At 35.0% G+C, this 12,830-nt stretch overlaps 1 protein-coding gene across 12 annotated transcripts in view; it reads left to right on the forward strand.

Annotated features, from left to right (window-relative positions):
- Positions 1-12,830, forward strand: part of ST7L (suppression of tumorigenicity 7 like) — an 86,422-nt gene that overhangs the window by 4,426 nt on the left and 69,166 nt on the right. For 8 of the 12 annotated variants that reach the window (XR_004806185.2, XR_007403083.1, XM_035700692.2 and 5 more), the window contains 3 exons: positions 2,304-2,466; positions 4,760-4,814; positions 8,494-8,609. Coding sequence is in view for 10 of the 12 variants with exons in the window: in XM_035700692.2 (XP_035556585.1) it covers positions 2,304-2,466; positions 4,760-4,814; positions 8,494-8,609 (334 nt within the window). In the remaining 2 variants the exon portion in view is untranslated. Of the gene's footprint in view, positions 1-2,303; positions 2,467-2,849; positions 3,002-4,759; positions 4,815-7,064; positions 7,222-8,493; positions 8,610-12,830 lie in introns of those variants that run through there. The other 4 variants (XM_049095774.1, XM_035700696.2, XM_049095773.1 and 1 more) reach the window with 4 other exon arrangements.

Consider the following 12,830-nt stretch of genomic DNA (forward strand, 5'->3'; position numbering starts at 1 on the left):
TGTTTTTATTTATTTATTTTTATTTTATTTATTTATTTATTTATTTATTTATTTATTTATTTATTTATTTATCATAGTCACAGAGAGAGAGGCAGAGACACAGGCAGAGGGAGAAGCAGGCTCCATGCACTGGGAGCCCGATGTGGGATTCGATCCCGGGTCTCCAGGATCGCGCCCTGGGCCAAAGGCAGGCGCCAAACCACTGCGCCACCCAGGGATCCCTGTTATTGTTTTTAAACTAGAGTTTTAAATTTACAAAAATTAAGAAATTCATATTGTAATAGCATTGTATGGTGATGGTACGTACACTTGTGGCAAGCATAGCATAATGTGTAAAGAAGTCAAATCACTGTATTTTACACCCGAAACTAATGTAATTGTAGATCAACTATACTCAAATTTAAAAACTTTTTAAAAAGTAAATTAGGCTCAGTAAGAGATTAAAAACAGTAGCCAATAATAAAATAGAGTTGTTATAACAATATACTGTAAAGAAAATTAGAAAATTCGAGTAGTGTTTTAAAGGTTAAACTGTGTCATGGCCCTTACAATATCGGTGAGTTTTTATTAGCAAAAGTTATTATGTTTATAATTTTTTTTACTCCCTGAAATACGGAAGCTAGCTATACTGTTTGTGTTACTTCTATCTGAAGGGGTAGGGGACAGAGTGCTTGGGAGCTTGAAAAAAGCAATGAAGCCAGTTGTTTAGCTAATTATTACAAGTGAAAAGATTACTTTGAAAGGAAAACTCAGGATCCAATGGGAATGCATATAATACTGCTTTCTGTTCTGTTTAGTCAGGAAAGATTCCCTAAGTATCTGTCATTTAAGCTGAAACCCAGAAGAGCCAGGCAAAGGTAGTTGAGAATGCTAGTGTCCAAATATGAAACATTCATAGGCTAGAGATTTCTTTCTTTCTTTCTTCTTTCTTTCTTTCTTTCTTTCTTTCTTTCTTTCTTTCTTTCTTTCTTTCTTCTTTCTTTCTTTCTTCTTTCTTTTTTCTTTCTTTCTTTCTTCTTTTTCTTTCTTTTCTTTCTTCTTTCTTTCTTTCTTTCTTTCTTTCTTTCTTTCTTTTTTTCTTTCTTTCTTTCTTTCTTTCTTTCTTTCTTTCTTTCTTTCTTTCTTTTCTTTCTTCTTTCTCTTTCTCTTTCTTTCTTTCTTTTCTTTCTTTTCTTTCTTTCTCTCTAGCCCAACATAGGGGTAGTAAAACCTGGAGATCAAGAGTCGCACACTGTACTGACTGAACAAGCCAGACACTCCCACAGAGCATCTTTTGATTCATCTTTCATAACAGTGATAAACCATGAAAACATAAAGGAGTGAATATCCTGATTTTTAAATGTTTCAATATGAGAATCAGCCTCTTAACCTACATTAATTACACTGCCAAATATTGGAGTAATACTTCATTATTCAGAAGACACTTAGAGGGTATCCCTGGGTGGCTCAGCAGTTTAGCGCCTGCCTTCGGCCCAGGGCGTGATCCTGGAGTCCCGGGATCTAGTCCCACATCAAGCTCCCTGCACGGAGCCTGCTTCTCTCTCTGCCTGTGTCTCTGCCTCCTTCTCTCTGTGTCTCTCATGAATAAATAAATAAAATCTTAAAAAATAAATAAAATCTTAGAAAAACAAACCCCCCCCAAAAAAAAAAAAACAAAAACAAAAGGCACTTAGGATTCTTAACCATGTTTGATAGACAGGACTTTGGGGTCTGAGAGGCTAGAGATGGAGTGACTTAACCCGGAGCACACAGGTGAACTGGAAGCCAAATGTGGGTTCTCTAACTCTAGTCCAGTGGTTAATCCACCATGCTAGTTGTTTCAAAACTGTTTTTCTTCTAATTATGCTACAGATGGAATAAAATGACAATGTAACATAACAGAGTTAACTTATTTACAGATTAAATGCTCTTGCTGGTTTTTTGTTTAAATAATCTCAATACCCAATGTGGAGCTCAAACTCACAACCCAGAAACCAGCAGTCCCATGCTCTCTACCGACTGAGCCAGCCAGGTTCCCCTGTTTCTTGTTGTTGTTTAAATATTTAATTTACAGATATATTTCTTCTAGTTTTGCCTAAGGTTGTCTAAATTTTATAGCAAAGCTATAAAAAATGATTTTATTTTTGCCTGGCATGTGTTATTGGGGAAATCTTTTGTTTCTCTTTTTTTTTTTTTTGGAAGGAGAGTACATTTAAAACACTGAATTAAATGGGAACATCTTGAAAGAATGTTTTAATTTGATCTCATATATCTTCTGATAGTTCTATTTCTAGTTAAGCATTTTTTTTGTTTGTTTGTCATAGATATTTGAATGGTGGTACTTCCATAAGCATGGCACATCTTTTATTGAACAAGTATCTGTGAGCCATTTACGACCACTGATGGGAGCAACAGAAAGCAGCATTTCAGAGCCAGGTTCTCCTTCTAGCAACAGAGAAAGTGAAACCAGCAGACAGAATTTGTCAGGTGACTAATACGTTTTCAGAGCTGTATAGTTAAGATTATGTTTGTCTGGGGGAGATAGAAAACTCACAACATAGAGGTTTGTCTTTCATGTAAATATAGGTAATCTGCAGCTGATACAGAAAGCAATGATCATCAGTGACTCAGTCTCTCATTTTGTTAGCCTCCCATCCCCAAGTGAATTTTTTCCTTGTGGTCCAAGATAGTTGCTCTGGTTTATGCCATCATATCCACATTGCAATCAGCAGGAAGGAGACTAGGCCAGTAGTCTTTCTTTCCCACAGCAGCCAAGGATACTTCTCAGTGTGTTACATACTCTTTTCTCAACCCCACAGCAGCCAAGGATACTTCTCAGTGTGTTACATACTATTTCAGTTTGCTTCCTACTGGTCAGACCTCTGCCACATGGCCATAAGTACCTATAAGAAGCTAGAAATTGTAACTATTTTCTCAGCATACATATGCTCAGCTAATAACTGGGAGATCTTATTAGATAAAGGAGAGAACAGAGACAGCCATTTCTGCCAACATCACAAAGGTAGGAAATATACTTTTTATTCTCAACATATTTATAAAGCCATCAAAATCTCACTTATTCATATATAAATACTCCATTGTCACACTTTAATTGTAGGCTTTTCTTCTATATGTATCCAGTAATACAAGGTAGATATTATTAATGATGTGCAATTAGGAAAGTAAAAATTTGAAGGCCAGATAGAAGTGATATTTTTGGACTAATTAATTTAATATCAGCTAAATTCATATAGTAATAATGCAAATGACTTAATTACATAGAGTGCCATAATGTCTTGTTTGTTCAGTAAACATAACCACTAGAATTCTATTAGTTTAGTAGAAAAATACTGCCACATATTTTTAGATGTGGTCGGGAAAAATCTCTAAGAAAATGCCATTTAAGCTGAGCCCTGAAGCATGAGTTGTTGTTGACCAATAATAGTAGGGATGGAATTAGCAGCCATTCAAGAGTACAGAAAGGAATAATGGTACTTTTCCTACCCCTTTTCTTTTTTCCTCTTTCATAAAATAATTACAGAACTCCTGAGAATAAGACATATTAAGGTGAATATGACATAGATCTGTCTTCAACAACCTAGTTTAGTATGTAAATAATTATTACGACAATAATGCATTATATGGTCTTATTCCCTATTGTGAGATTGAGTATATTATTGCATACGGAGAGTGAAGACACTCCTTATCCTGCACTCTAGCCTAACTGGACTGTGTGATTTTTATGATACTTCTTCTCCTTAGAATGTTCTTTATCTGACAACCTTTTACTCATGATTTTATAATGATTTTACCAATTTTGTTTAAATGTCACCTCCTTTCTAAAGCCTTTTCTGATTTCCCCAGAGAAAAATTAATCACTTTCTTTTTTCTTCTCTTGAAACAAAATATATCTCTTATTATTCATTCATTCATTCATTCATTCATTCATGAGAGACACAGAGAGAGATAGGCAGAGACACAGGCAGAGGGAGAGGCAGGCTCCATGCAGGGAGCCTGACGTGGAACTCATCCCAGGTCTTCAGGAGCACAGCCTGGCCTGAACGCAGCGCTAAACCGCTGAGCCACCTGGGCTGCCCACAAAATATATCTCTACTATAGCACGTATCACACAGTATAGGTGGTAGTTTACATGACTGACTCTCATGTAACATTTCATTCATTTAAACAAGTTAGTTCCAAATGCCATGCTAAGCTCCAAGAATACAAAAATGCACTTGATCTTAGCCAAAAGGCCGAGAAGCCATCCAAGAATACAAAAATGAACAAAGTTGTAAGAGCTCATATATTATTTATTTATTTTTATTTATTTATTCATGAGACAGAGAGAGAAAGAGAGGCAGAGACACAGGCAGAGGGAGAAGCAGGCTCCATGCAGGGAGCCCAACGTGGGACTCTATCCCAGGTCTCCAGGATCACACCCCGGGCTGAAGGTGGCGCTAAACCACTGAGCCACCCGGGCTGCCCAAGAGCTCATATTTTAAAGGGAGAAACTAAAAACTAAATGGATAATCACATTGTGATATGTTAAGTGCTATAAGTGAATTATGAACTAAATGCTATAGAAATAGAAATAGAATAATTAGGGTTAGTTGTTTGCTGTGTGACAGCAGGGGTGATCCAGACCTTAGTCATCTTTGTGTTATTTGGCTAGCACTATGCATAGCATACAGTGACTATATAATAAATGTTGGTGAAATTAAGATTTAACTGCGGTTGATTAAGCTAACTCATTTCACTTTTTTCCCCCTTTGTTTTTTAGAATGCAAGGTATGGAGAAACCCTCTAAATCTTTTCAGAGGAGCAGAATATAGGAGGTATTACATTTTACTTTCAGTTTAATTATAGCATTAGTTTTGGAGTACAAGTATTATGGAAACATTTGTTTTTTTAAACACATCACAACCCTTCTAGTTGGAGAAACTGATATATAATAAGGTGAAATGATTAGCCCAAGCTCTAGTTGGCAACATCTTCACTGTATTTACTTTTATAATCCTGAGAAACATTGCTTCAAACCATATGTTTGTCATAATAGTAAGTATAAATTTGGCTCCTGGTTTTGGCAAAAAGCCTTTTCAGAGAATTCATGAGGTTAAGAAGTACAAATGTCAGCATATTCTTATGCATATATGCTCAATTTCAAAGTTTATTTGAGGACTCACTAGAAAATACCAATCTGAATGTGAATATGAACTCATTTGTGCAACAGTACAGGATACAGTAATTTTATATTGTATTTTATTTTTTAAAAAAAGATTTTTATTCATTTTAAGAGAGCAAGTGTGCACACATGTGCATGGGGAGGGGCAGAGGCAGGGGGAGAGAATCTTAAGCTGACTCCATGCTGAGGGTGGAGCCCAGTGTGGGGCTTGATCTGGCAACCCTGAGATCATGACCTGAGCTGAAATCAAGAGTTGGTTGTTCAACCAACTGAGCCACCCAGGTGTGCCCCTTGTATTTTATATTGCCTTTTGCTAGCCACATTACTGTTTCCATTTCTCTTCTGGTTTTAACCCTAGATGAGAAAACAGCTTTTGACATTTAAGCCAAGGATACTTAATGAGGGCTGTGTTTTACCTGGAGGTAGACTGGGGCATGTTATTTAATTCACTGAACAAGAAACGTTAGGTGTCTACTATGTACAGCCACTGTGCAAAATGATGGGGATACAGGATCGAGCAATAATCTCTGTGCTTAAGGACTTGATAGTGTAGGATAGTAATATCCTGGGAAGGGACAGTTAGGTTTTTATGAGAAATGCCTTTAGTCTGTATTAAAGGATTCTGAAAGAAACAAGTCCTTGAACTTGTCACTTCATTTGTTGAAATAAAAATGTTTTAGGCTATTTCTTATTGTATTACAGTGTTTACTTCACACAGATATATAAAAGAACTATCTTAATACCAGGAATTTATATTTCTTTTTGAAGGGTTAGTTTCTCTTAATATAAAAGTCTCAATTGCATTGATAATCTATGTGTGGTTTTAGAAAGCTTGAAGTCCTATTGTAGTCAATCAACCTTTAGCAATTGTACAGTATGTAATTTCATTTGTTAGATTCATTTCAGTCTCTACTTTATGACCCAATTTTTGCTTTTACTGAGTCTTTTTTATTTGCTTCTAATTAAGCTCATTAATAATGTGTATTATATTTTTTAACTCCTTTAAATCATTTTGGGAATAATGTAGATTGTTAATAAATAGCTTTTTTACGAGTTTGGAATATGTAGCAAAACTATGCTAATTGAACAAGGATCTACTTTTTCTTTATGATAATTTCTCACAAAATAGCTTAAAAACTTTAACAATGCAACTTATACTATTAAATTAAAATCTTTTGTCATATACATATAAAATACTTACAATGTGCTTTTAAAATGCTTTTTTTGGACTTCAAAATGTATGCATATTCATTGTAGAAAATTGAAAAATGAAGAGATATATCAAAAAGAAGGTAAAAAAAATAATAAAGTAAAAATCACCTTTCCTAGCACCAAGTGATATCTGCTATTAGTATATTCATCCAGTATCCCTTCTATATGCATGTATAAAAACAAAACTGGGCATCATTATGTGTATATAATTTTATTTATTTATTATTTATTTATTTATTTATTTATTTAAGATTTTTGTTTATTCATGAGAGACAGAGAGAGAGAGACAGAGACATAGGCAGAGGGAGAAGCGGGCTCCCTGCAGGGAACCTGATGTGGGACTCTATCCCAGGACCCTAGGATCATGCCCTAAGCCAAGGCAGACACTCAACTGCTAAGCCACCCAGGTGCCCCTATTGATTTATTTTTAAAGATGTATTTATTCATGAGAGACTCAGAGAGAGGGGCAGAGACACAGGCAGAGGGAGAAGTAGCCTCCATGCAGGGAGCCCAATGTGGGATTTGATCCTGGGATATGGGATCACGCCCTGAGCTGAAGGCAGACACTCAACCACTGAGTCACCCAGGTGTCCCTGTATATAATTTTAGATCCTTTTTTTTTTAACCCAAAGTATGAATTTTCCACAGAATTTCTTCATACATGAATTGCCTTTTTTTTTTTTTTTTTTAGAAGGGGGAACAGAGAGGCAAAGAGAGGGGAGAGAGAGAATCATAAGCAGATGCTCCACTGGGTGTGGATGCTGACAGGGGGTTCAATCCCAGGACCCTGAGATTATGACCGAGACCAAGTCAAGAGTCGGATGCTTAAAGCCAACTGAGCCACCCAGGTGCCTCTTCATACATGAAATTTCTTCAAAAACATGATTTTTAATGGTTGTACTCTATTCTATTATATGGAGGTACCATACCTTTTTTTTTTTTTTTTTTAAGATTTTATTTATTCATGAGAGAGAGAGAGAGAGAGAGAGAGAGGGGCAGAGACACAGGCAGAGGGAGAAGCAGGCTCCATGCAGGGAGCCCCACGTGGGGCTCAGTCCCCGGTCTCCAGGATCACACCCTGGGCTGAAGGCGGCGCTAAACCGCTGAGCCACTGGGGCTGCCTGGAGGTACCATACCTTACCTACTGCTCCCTGTCTGGGTCACAGATTATGTTTCACAGTCAACATTTACACTAGAGGGGTATCATTATATATAAATATTTAGCCTATGATATTAAACGATGATTATTTCCTTAGGGCTGGTTTGTAGTACTGAGATTAGTTTTTTTATTTTTCCTCTGTGCTTTAATATATATTTTTTATTATGGATATTTTCAAAAATTAAGAAGTAGAGAGAATGGTATAATAGAATTCCACATACCCATCCCCTAGTTAGATATTTCTAAGACTCCTAATATATATTATCTAATTGATTTTTGCAAAGAGAAATGTAAATGTCAACTTACATTTATACCAGCATTATATGTGAGTCCATATTCCACCTCATCCTCAACAACATATATTTACCATTTGACAGATGAAAAGTAAAAATTTGTTAATTTAATTCACTATTTGTTAATTACAAATGAGATTAATGACCTTTAAAATGTACTTGTCAGTTTGTTAACTTGCTGTTAATTTTTGTGGGTTTGAGGGGGATATGAAAGTTTAAGTTTCTAATTTAGTAAAATTGGGAAAAAGTTTCTATTTGCTTCATGCTTTTAAAGCCCTTTACCATTTTGACATCTAGTAAAAGTCTACCTATGTTTTCTTATAGTTTTTTGTAGTTTTACTTTTAATAATTCTAATTCACTGAGAATTTAAGTATATTTATTTAATAAGGTAGGTATCTAAGTCAAATTGTTCTATCCCTTCATATCTAATTTAGAAGCACTAATAATCTGCCCTTTTCCCTTTTGATTTTTGATGTTTTATTGTCATTCTCTAAGTAGTTTATATAGGTTATCTCCTTTTTTTCTGATAAAAAGCTGAAATTGATAATTATAATCTGATAATCCTGAAATAGAATTTGTAGCAGTATCTTTTTGCACTTTAGTATCTGTTATACCAGGTAGATATGCTCTCATGTTCAATATACATATTTTCTGTGTTTTGGTAAAGATACACTTGGGTGACTGGTAAAGAGCCACTTACATACTATGACATGAATTTGTCAGCTCAGGATCATCAGACCTTTTTCACGTGTGACACGGACTTTTTACGTCCTTCAGACACAGGTATGTGTCATATCTGTTCATGGGGTAAACAGTGGTGATGAAAATTATCTTAAAAATTTTTTATAGTTACTTATACAAAGTTATTTGGCTTGAAGTTGTTTACATCATAGTTAAGAGACCCAGATTAGATTGAAACTAATTATGGAAAAAGAAACTAATTATGAATGTTATTACACTACCTATCCTTCTTATAAGAAGTTTATTTTATGAATGTATGAAATTGTTTCTTTTATTACTGAAAAAACCTTTTAGATCAAGTACAACTGCTCATGCAGAAAACAGTATATCCAGTTTGGCCTGGGAAATTAACACATGCAATTATACATAAAAGAAGAAGACAAAGTAACAAAGTATAAACATGGGAGCATGGCATGTAGATTAAAATGGAGTATATTTTATCACTGCTTAGATGGAAAACCCTGGGAAGACAAGAGCTGTGCACATTCCTTAAAGAGCATAGTTAAAAAAAAAGAAAAGAAAAAAAAAGAGGATAGTTAAAGAATGTACATAGTTCCTACATGGAATATTGTGATAATCAGGGCTCATTCTATACATAGTTTATTAGGGTACCATGTACCATTTATTAGGGTATCAGGTACTAATATTGCTGATATTAATAACAAAAAATGAAGTATATTTTATCCCAGTCATAAGCTAAAGGTGCATATAAAGTAGTGGAAGATCATAGAATTGTCTATGCTTAGGTCTCTTTAAGTCTTCTCTGTAGAAGACAGTATTGAGACTCTTAAATACATGATTAAAGACAGGGATCTTTATCACTATCCTTTTACTTTGAATGCCCTCTCATTTCTTATCTATCCTCCTACTTTCATGCTTCCTGCTTTTATCCTTAAAGATGCAAATTAAAGTCACATTCTGTAGGTACCCTTCTCTCAGAACTCCAGAGTGAAACACTTTCTTCTCTGCAGTACTGCAGTACTTAGTCCAAGGCTCACTGAAACAATTCTAGTTAATTTATTCAACCACAAACATTTACTTGTTAATTTTATCATGTTGCTTTAATGTTTATCTTCCCTAATAGGATGAGAAACTTTAAGAAAGCAGGGACTGTATTCTCATCATCTTTGAATCATTATTATCTAAGAGCACATTGCCTGGCATGCTGTAAATATTAATATTTATTTTTTGATGAAAGTATCAATGAATGACCTTGGTGTCACAGATGTCTTAAGCAATTTCACTAATAATAGCTAACACTTATATAGGACTTACCATGCACCAAGCACTGTTCTAAGCAATTTATATGAAGTACTGATTTAATCTTCCCAGTCATTTTATGAGATAGGTACTTTTATCAGCCTCAGAAATAAAGGAATGGAAAAAAGGAAGAAAGGAAGAAAAAGAGAAAGGGGAAAGAGAAGAAGGAAGGAAGGAAGGAAGGAAGGAAGGAAGGAAGGAAGGAAAAAGAAAAGAAAAAAGAAAAGAGAAAGAAAAGAAAGAAAGAAAGAAAGAAAGAAAGAAAGAAGAAAGAAAGAAAGAAAGAAAGAATAAATAGAGGCAAAAGGGAATCAAGTAACATGCCCTAAGTAACCTAGCTAATAAATGATAAAGCTGGATTTCAAATTCAGGTCTGACTTTTAACCCCACTATATTACTACTACTTCACCATTACTACTACTTTAGTCACCATAGTGATAGGCAAAAGAAAATCACCACTAGGGGTCTGAAAAATAGCTTGTTTTTCAGCTTTGAAGTGAATTCTTTGTGATCTGTATCTATTGGACTAAATATACTAAGTGTGGGTGATAGCAGGAAATCCAAGGATCTTTGGAATGGTTACATAAAGGGTTTACTTGCAAATAGGAAAAGGAATAGTTTTATGTTTATATGCTTAGTGTTTATATTAATGGCAAAACTGTTGGATTGGGGAAATAACAGAAATGGAAATTAGTATGTTATGTTAACTTTAAGGACTAAAGTTGACCCTAAAGGTGACTCTAGAAATTAAGGGACCACTTCCTTATCACAAACAGAATTGCAGATATTGGTGAGCTTTTCAAATAGCAACCATGGCTGTCCACTAATGCTGTACTCTTATTTCTTTTTTAAAGATTTTATTTATTTATTTATTTATTTATTTATTTATTTATTTATTTATTTATTTGAGACGGGGGGGGGGTGGAGAGAGAGAGGCAGAAAAATAGGCAGAGGGAGAAGCAGGCTCCATGTAGGGAGCCTGATGTGGGACTGGATCCCAGGTCTCCAGGATCACTCCCTGGGCTGAAGGCAGTGCTAAACCCTTGAGCCACCAGGCTGCCCTAATGCTGTACTCTTAAAACATTTGTGTTCACATACCTCCTAAAGGAATTTTGAAAAATGATGTATCCCTTTCAAATATTTTTAACTTGACATCATAAGATTAAATTATTGCAAAGAATATGATTTTTAACATGTTGAAGGCTGTTAAAAATGAAACTAGAATACCTTATATTTGAATGTATTTCAAGGAATCCAATGACTTGATACCCCATTATCCACTGAAAAAGACATCAATTAATACTCTTTAGCAGTAGTAAATTTTATGTAAGTCTTTTTTCTTCTTGAACTCATCCATTTCCCACCCCTATTTGATTTTATTATAATTATTATATACTTGAGAGCCTTTATCAATGTTTTTCCACAATAATTTTTTTTGGGTATAAGTTTTTTAGAATTTTAATTTCCTTTGATCATAAGGTTCTAAATGGTACCATGCACTTTAAACTTTAATTATATTTTTCTCAAATCCTTGGAACTACGTATTTGGCTATTTCAGCTGTGGAAAATGTCCTCCATATAACCTAATTGACAGGGTAAGTTCTCATTTAATTCTGTCAACCAGATCAGACCAACTTTCTTTCTTTCTTTCTTTTTTTTTTTTTTCTTTTTTTTTTTCAGACCAACTTTCTGACAGAAAAGTCTGGCTTCAGTTTTCAGGTCAAACATGTTAACATGCATCCCTATGGCAACCATTTCTCTTCTGAATTTAGATTCTAAGATAGAAAGATAGATAACTCTTAGAGCTTTACCTAGAGCCTATCACTTGGCCAAAAGAAGATTCCACCCCCTTTATTATTCTATACTTGTGCCCCCTTTGCCTTGCTATGAGGGGACTTTCTGTTAGGAGCAGCACATTCTTTGATATAAGGGGGAAGGGATGCTGATAAATGGAACTAATAAAAATTGTTATCACTCCCTTTCCACACTACAATATACTTGAATTCAAAGCATCCAGGGGCCAGAATAATCTTATTTCTGATGCCGAGCTTCACAGTTAAATAAAAGGAATTCCTATTATAGATGCCTTGACAAAAAATGACTGCCCCCAGACCCAAACTTTGAATTGCCCTTTTGGCATTTGGAGACTTTTTACACTCTAGGGAATGCACCTTGGAAAGATTTAGGATGGATGAGAAGTAAGTGTTTTTTTCTGTAAAGTAGAAGAAGGGAATCTATTTTGGGGGGTGGGGAAGCAGATGTTGAGTAGGAGAGGGAAACCAGTACAATGCATAGAACAATCAGAAGAACATTCTTCCAAGTAGATCAGTCCTTGGAAAGAGCAAATAAAAAAGTTGAGGCTTTATAAATTGGTTCTCTTAAAACCACACATACTATTTTGGTCCTTCCAAAGTCTCATGTACTTCTAGAGTTATGCATAATTCCAGCTAAATACTGAGCTCAAGGACAGACTTTATCTGTAAATTGATCCATATTGATCTTTTCAGACACTTACATAAAGGTTAATGATTATATCTGTAGTTTTGTAGTAAAAAATGTGTACATATGTGTGATGTGACAAATTTCTCTTGATTGTCATTAGTTACTAAGTTAGTAGATTCTATTCTCATCTTACTGATTTATTTATTTAAGACAGAAAACAAACATATCTTTAGGGCCAGCCAGCAGTGTTCTGTTGTGGTTTTTTTTTTCTTAAGATTTTATTTTTAAATAATCTCTATACTCAGTGTGGGGCTCAAACTCACAACCCTGAGATCAAGAGGTTCATGCTCTACTAACTGAGCTGGACAGGCGCCCCTGGCCAGTGGTGACTTTTGAATAATTTGTTTTCATGGTATTTTCTCTTCAACAGGTAAGAATCAGGAGATTTGACATTAAAACCCAGATTTACACTTTTTGAAAGTTGGAAAATATGGTAAAACTGGACCTGCGTGTACACCTTGCAAATATCAGTTAGACCTGTGACTCCCTCCTTTAGATAGT

Source organism: Canis lupus, chromosome 17, assembly GCF_003254725.2.
Source record: "Canis lupus dingo isolate Sandy chromosome 17, ASM325472v2, whole genome shotgun sequence".
Lineage (NCBI taxonomy): Eukaryota > Metazoa > Chordata > Mammalia > Carnivora > Canidae > Canis > Canis lupus.